Consider the following 7368-nt stretch of genomic DNA (forward strand, 5'->3'; position numbering starts at 1 on the left):
ACGTCAACAACGAGCGCACGCCATAGAGCGCAATGGCGAAAACACGGAGAGCCGGGATGCTTTTGCCCACATAGCTACCGCGCATGCGCGGCCTCCCGGCCGTGTTGGTAAACAGAGCCGCTCCGCGTGTCGGTCTATATAGGGACCGGACAGACGTAATTCAAGCGCCGACTAGGGCGCCCCTAGCGGCAAACGTGTCGGCCACACCGGGAGGCCGCGGACACTGCCACGGCAGCTACGGAGGCTTCTGCAATCGCTGTGGTGTTGTAGCGGTAGTCACTGCACCTTCTGAGATGCTTATTCCAAAGAAAAAAAGCCATAACAATTGTTGTGTGGTTGGCTGCAGCAATACCTACGAGAACGCGCCCGACACTAGGTTCTATAGCTTCCCTTCGAAACCGTACGAGGTGGAGCGCCGCGCGGCCTGGATTCGACTTGTGCGTCAATGCAAGTAAGTGGCGTTTTTCTACCTGCACATCCCGTGTTGCACTAAGCTGCTGACGAATAATAAATTGACTCTTTGTAGCGCCGATGGAACAACGTGGAAACCCACAGCTAACTCCAAAATATGCAGCAAGCACTTCATCGGGAACGAGAAGCGGAACGAGGTCGCCCATCCAGCCTATAACCCGTCGATCTTTCCGCCAGCCTACATGAAGAGAGAGGTGCTGGGAATCGCAGAACGACACGACAGGTGACTCTTCGTTCCCGCAGCTTACCTTTCTTTCTTTTGCTAACGAGTCTGTACGATGTTTGGAGTCTCTTAAGAAGGCTAGGCTGTGCAACTAAATTTTGTTGGAATGTTTTTCTCTTTACATACGCGGACTGGCGTTACTGTGATCCAAGTATACTCGAACGCAACGCCACTAATACAGAAGCTTCTTTGACGCGGTGCAAGTGGGAAGATAAAAGTCACCCATTTTCTTTGTTCTCTTGTTCGCAAAGCTCGGTGACGTAGAATGGGACACACAGTCTAGGGAAACTACGTTGTCATACGCTGTGTGTATGGCATTTGCTGTGTTCTTCTATGTGAGAACCAGTCCAAGATCATTCTTTACTCATGTAATGTGTATATCGCGACTTTTCCCCATTTTTTGCTATCCCCCCTCATGTAATGCATCGCCAGATGCTTTTGAGGACAATAAATGAAATGAAATGGAAAAATAATCCTGCGTGCTACCTCTCACCTCACTACAGGATCCTCATCTGACGCTATTTGATTAAGGCACATCGACTGGATCCAAGCACTGCGTCATCACTCGACTTTGGCTCGTGACAATCAACACCTCGCCAAACATTCGGGTAGTGGCTCGGAGCCTAATCGCCGGGGTGACGAGAGTAGGCGAGCTCTAACAATGTGCGGGAACCCGCAAGCACCCTATGCTTTGCTAAGCCCAGTGCGTGGCTATGGTGAACATGGCGGCATATAATCGTCGCCAGGTCACATGGCCGATTCTTTCTGCGAGTTGAGAGGGTGAATGCTGCCCCTTTTTTCTCTATTTATTTCTGCGACTACCATTGCTTGGAGAGTAAAACTAATGTCTGTTTCGTAGGTTATTAGCGTGAAGGATTCATTCTGCGCAGTATTTAAGAACAGTTAGAAATGTGTAGCATAGCCCCTTTAATGCACAAGTATATCTACAAACACAGTACACACTACTACTGACGGATAAATGCGTCTTTTCAGGAAACTGAAGAGGGACGCGCACAGTGTTGCAGCATCAGCGACAAGTGGACCCGAGAGTGGCGCGACCATGGAGCAGCCAACGGAGCTACCCCAACTTTGTCCTTTAACAGTCGACGTAAGCAGGACTTTGAAGTGCCAATTCTTCGACTGCTTTTTAATCTAACTAATGATTATGGCACCACTAGCAACACCACGTTAAAATGGCGGTGCTTTGGATATCGGTCATTGTTATGTGACTGGTTTAAGTATTTATTGCTGGGAGCCATGACATTCCAAAAACCAAAGATTTCAAACCCAGGATGCTTTCTTCTTTGATAGCGAGCTCCTTTAACACACACTGGCTCTGTGTTAGCTTTCTCCCAGTATGCATTGCACTTACCGAAGGCAACAAGGAGAACCAGTCCGAAGCGAACTCTGCAAGTGCAACCCGATGCCATCGCAATCACAAAATTTTTTAATATGGCCACGGTGTCTGTTGTCTAAAAGAGGGTAATTACATTTTTGTGACTGCTCAACCGAGGTATTTCTTTGTACCACAAATCTTGTACAGTGCTGAATTATTTCATAATGTTGTGATGCGGCATGCCAGATGCTCATGAAAACTTGGAACTCAGCCCTCTAAACTATTATTTTTCTTTCTAATGCAATTGTATATAAAGATCAACTAATCTAGAATTTTTACATGCAACTGGGAAGCCGACAAATATTGCATAGAAATGAACTGTTTGATTCAATCTAAAATATTTTTTTTTAAATATTTTTGCAGGCTTGCACCATGACCAATGACGAAGGGACAGATTTCTCACTGTGCAACCAGTTCTTTTGTTGCATCGTGGGAAATGAGGCTACAACCTTTGTCAGCCACAAGGCGGTACTGGACCAAGGAAGCGGGCCGGACAAACCAGCAGTCGTGGACAAGGGAGTGGGACCAGCCTACAAAGAGCCTTGTTTCATGGGCTACAACTCGGTTCGGCATGATGAGGCGAGGCTGGAAAGCCTTAGTGCCACATCTTTCTCGTTATTTGCTCTCCTTTTAAGCTTGCTTCCAGATGTCCCAAGGAGGCAGAATGAGCTCTCGGCCGAGAATCGGCTTTTGCTGTTTTTAATTAAGCTCAAACACAATGTGCCATTTTCATGTTTGGGGGTTCTGTTCACTGTGGACCGCAGGACTGCCGCACGAATGTTTACGCGAACACTAGAAACCCTCTGTGCCAGGACAAAGAGCTGGATTTGGTGGCCGAGTAGGGCCGCCATTCAGGCTACCATGCCACCGAGTTTTAAGGTTAACTACCCTCTTTGCAGGGTTATTATAGACTGCACAGAGATGACAGTTGAAATGCCCCCCACCGTCGAGCAGCAAAACCTGTGGTACTCACAGTACAAGGGATGCTTCACTGTGAAGTATTTAATCGGAATTGCACCCAGCGGGCTGGTGACGTTTCTTTCTGATGGGTTTGGAGGACGCACAAGCGATACTGCCATCACAGTAGAATCTGGATTTTTGCTCAAGCTGCAGCCAAACGATGTTGTCCTCGCTGACAAAGGCTTCCCAGGGATAGTGACTGGTGTCGGCGCCCAAAGAGCCACGTTGGTGATGCCACCGTTTGCATCGGGTGCACAGTTTACCGAGGTAGAGGTGGACTCTACGTACGCTACTGCCTCCGTCAGGATACACGTAGAAAGAGTTATTCAAAGGGTGAAAATCTACACCATCACCAGACGTATTTCGCACCACCTGATCCCACACTTGGACAATGTTATGCACATTTTATGTGTCCTAACAAACCTAAGGCCAGGGATATTTAAGTCACAGAAGGAGCAGTAGTCTTCCGCCTAAGCTGCATGACTCGGCAAAGAGCAAAAGTTTAAGCCTCAGTGATCTGTCAACGAATAAAACAGAAAAAAAAAGCTGCGTTTTAGTTTGTTCTCAAAAGAAATTAACCGTAAGTTTGTGGTGTTTCCTTCATGATGCATTCTCTCCCGGCCTCTGGAGAACAGTAGGATACAAGATTATTTTCAGTTTACAGATCACTTTGCAATCCTTAGTAATGCCTTCGTGCAATAATGATTCAGAAACAAAATAGTGTTTTGATTTTTTATTTAGGCTTCTGTACAGTGTATTGCAATTCTCAGTTTTTTAAAAGGTTAAGAAGCGCAAACAAAACGAGGACGAGGAAGCCACGAATATGACTGGACAGGTGCTAACTCACAACTGATTTTATTAGAAATTCATCGTAGCTTATATCCACAAATTCCCTTGCTTGACTTGCATCGCAACAATTTGCCACTCCTACATGCAGCCATCCAAAACAGAAACCTCATTCTGATGTAGAAAAAGAGAAGGCATACTAACGCACAAGAGAGGTTATCGAGGCCCTATGGCCAGTGCGTTAGCGCGCCTTCTTTTTTTCTACATCAGAATGGTTTCTTTTTTGGATGGCTGCATGTAGGAGTGGCGAATTGTTGCGATGCAAGTCGGGCAACGGAATTTGTGGATATAAGCTAGGATGAATTTCTAATAAAATCAGTTGTGAGTTAGCACCCGTCCTCGTTCCTTTCCCGTCCTCGTTTTGTCTACGCTTCTTAACCTTTTAGATCCTGAACCAACTCGCCCAAACTCGTTTGAATCCATCCCAGTTTTTTTGCTACACACATTTTAGCGTTATTTGTGGAGGTTGCTTTTTTTCAACAAAGTGCAGCAAGTTCCTGTATGAAAAAGGTGAAATAAAATGATCTAAGCGATGGGATTGCATAAGAGAGGAATGCCTCGTCCCGCTTAATTCGGAACGTCTTCCGGTCTACGGAGCAGTAGATGAACAGCTCGCACTGTTCTAGTTGGAGGACATACAGGCAGATTTGGATCTGAGTGTAGATGGGATGTGACTGCCTTAAGCTGATGATCTTGGTATGCTTGTCTTCCACTAAATATGCAAGTAGTGGCTTCTCCGTCAATGGTTTCTTCCACCGGCTGGCAGGGCACTTGATTTCAAGCAAGTTGACCTTGCCCTCATCGTTCCTGAAGATACGAAATGTGGTGAGCTGGCTTATGCGTGCTAGGACTGCTGTTTGAAAACGGATTGCTAATAAAACATTCTGGAAGCGGAATTGCGGAAAGCACCTCCTGGTGATTCACGAGCATTTTTCTGTTTTTGAAGCTCATACATTGTATTTAAATATGTACGAGCCAATACCGAAAGCTATGTACAGTTAAGGATATTACATGCATGTGTACTATTTGCGGTGGAACAGTAAGCATCTAATTATGCGAAGTGCAAAGCTACCAGAAACTACTAGGAGAAACTTTTAGTGTAACCGCCTGGAAGCCTCAAAATGGCAGCCGACATTCAACAAAGAGACTTGGCTTCCCAAGCAAGCAGCGGGAGCTGCAGCTGGAGCAATATGCCTATCGGAGCATTACAATGAGACATGTGGCAATGCACTCTCGGGGTGTGCCTCTTGTGACGAGCTGCTGAGTGGACCGCCCTTACTGGCTCACAAGGGTCGTAACTTTTGCCTTTCCCTAAGCTAACCAGAAGATAAGGCACAGCGAACCACTTGCTGCTATTCTGACGCTATCCAAGAGGTTCCAGCTTAATACGTACCGGAAGAGTCCATCAGGAGAACACCCCAGCCAGGGATCTTCGGGCATCACAACAAGCCCGAACTGGTGGACCTTGACGCAGCGCTCTTCCTCAAACTTGGCTCGAGCTTCTGGCTCGTAACGCACCCCATGCGCTGTTGCTTGGGACGAAAAGGGCACTTCAAGCACCATCTCCTTGGCAAGCTTCTGCAAGTCTCCTTGGCAGCGTATTACTTTATGTGCCTACCAAGTGGAAAGAAATAAAATTGTAAACATCCGTACGAGAACATTTCGATTCTGAAGCTGAAGCCGCGTCTCCTAGACCCAGGATGTTTGCCTCTTTGACCGCCATTGGCAGATATATCAGTACAAACCAAGGAGTTGTTCCATCCGAAAATAATGAATATCTAGTACTACATTTGTACAAAAAGATATTGACATTGTCCTTATTTAAATGGTGCACACCTTTGTTGCTGTAATGCGAGGCAGTCTCTCCTTCCGCCAGGTGTCCCTCGACAAGTGTGTGTTCCTGCAGATACTTTGAATCTCTTCAGACGACTTGCATATGCTCCTATCGTAGACAGCCCTCTCACGACTTCGCAGGCTGCAAGATACATTTTATACAAATTAGGAGATCGATACTAACACAATGCACGCCACCTTACCTTTCCACAAATGTCTCTTCCTTTTGAATGGGCCCTCCAGATTCAAACTCGATGAAGAAGTTCCTGTAGTGGAATCCCTCCAATGGCCAATCAAAGAGCACCAGGGCCTCTGGAGAGGGTGGCTGCTCCACAGATTCCTCATCCTGGTCGCAGACCAGCTCTTCCGCTCGCAACATGTCGTTGAGGGGGCAACTCAAATCGCCGAAGAACTGTTTAACGTGGCTCACATCCACAGCACAGACAGACACTGATGTTCCTGCACACATGGTGGAGAAGCAAAGTTGCAACGCTTATTTGTTCTCGACTATCGCGTGGCAAAAGAGCTAAGTGCTAATTAAAACATTCAAAAGAGTAATTTGTACACATGCATAAGCACGCACCTTTCTGCGAGTTGGGAGCCACTCGGGAGAACTTAGGGTACGTTTTTTTCGATGACGGTATGCCCCAGCTCCTTGCGCAGCTCGTTTTTGATGCTGCTACATCTTCCTTCAAGTACACGACGACTGCCGCGGTGTGTTTACACCTCCCTGCGACGCCAGCACGACAGTCGCATTGTGCGGAAACAATCGCCCGGTTGTTGTCAAGCTAATTCAGAACGGAATAAATGTACCTCGTTAGAGCAATCCCTCAACGCAAATTAAGAAAACTGACTCTTATGTACTTACGTGAAGCTCGACGTGCTTTACGGGTGCGCTCAGTCTTGTCTGCGGCACACAGCGCGCCGTGACATCCGCTCGTCCGTCGAAACGGACCTCCTTCACGTCATAAACGTGGCCAGATTCGTGGAGGAGCTTCCCCTTCGTTAAATTAGCACCACGAAAGAAACTTTCAGGATTCGTGACCGCTTGAAATCCCGTCGTAATCACGACGGGGACACCTTCCGCGCTGCTGTTCGTCGCCATTGCCTCCCGAGGAAATAGCGCCGTCTTCCGCCAGGGCACGACGAACAATAGGCGCCGGTCGCGACACGGTCGGCGTGCCCGCTCGCTATTGGGGAGGAGGACAGACCGTGACGCCCCAAGCGGTTAACCTAACAACTACACGGATGGGGACAACAAATACAAGGACGCAGCGTTCGGCCGACATAACCGAACGCGGCGTCAGCGTTCGGCTGGAATTCGTGTTCTCCGGCGAGGGGGAGGAGGGGCTGTTTTGTTTCCACTAGGCCTGCATGAACAATGCAGCATGCACGATCCCAGCTCATCACAAAAGCCGAAGTGGGTCAAGCTCGCATTCTCTGAGGATAGATCCGGCACTTAACGTCGCTTCGTCGATTGTTAGTATTTTTTACATTAAACTGCGCCCCGCGCTCTATTGTAGAAGATGACATGGCCATGCCCATAAGGCCTGTCGGCATGTGCACAGGCCTTGTGTTGAGTAAACACCAAGCGTAGGGAAAACAAACGGGTCAGAGCGCCCCCTATAGTTCGATCTCC

The 7368-nt window shown here is 47.7% G+C and overlaps 2 protein-coding genes across 2 annotated transcripts; one reads left to right on the forward strand and one right to left on the reverse strand.

The window, feature by feature from the left end:
• The first annotated feature begins 556 nt into the window (after nucleotides 1–556).
• On the forward strand, nucleotides 557–4446 carry LOC115332851. Its single transcript, XM_029995357.4, has 3 exons — nucleotides 557–694; nucleotides 1688–1802; nucleotides 2454–4446. Exons 1-3 carry the CDS (start codon nucleotides 654–656, stop codon nucleotides 3510–3512), a joined length of 1215 nt encoding a protein of 404 aa, XP_029851217.3. The 5' UTR covers nucleotides 557–653; the 3' UTR covers nucleotides 3513–4446.
• Nucleotides 4373–6826, reverse strand: LOC115329878. The gene is made up of 6 exons (XM_029991596.4): nucleotides 6598–6826; nucleotides 6313–6517; nucleotides 5933–6188; nucleotides 5733–5871; nucleotides 5290–5510; nucleotides 4373–4703 (listed from the first exon to the last, which is right to left on the reverse strand). Exons 3-6 carry the CDS (start codon nucleotides 6106–6108, stop codon nucleotides 4373–4375), a joined length of 867 nt encoding a protein of 288 aa, XP_029847456.4. The 5' UTR covers nucleotides 6109–6188; nucleotides 6313–6517; nucleotides 6598–6826.
• Nucleotides 6827–7368: the final 542 nt, after the last annotated feature.

The sequence above is a fragment of the Ixodes scapularis genome, unplaced genomic scaffold, assembly GCF_016920785.2.
Source record: "Ixodes scapularis isolate PalLabHiFi unplaced genomic scaffold, ASM1692078v2 PGA_scaffold11__112_contigs__length_91849675, whole genome shotgun sequence".
NCBI lineage: Eukaryota > Metazoa > Arthropoda > Arachnida > Ixodida > Ixodidae > Ixodes > Ixodes scapularis.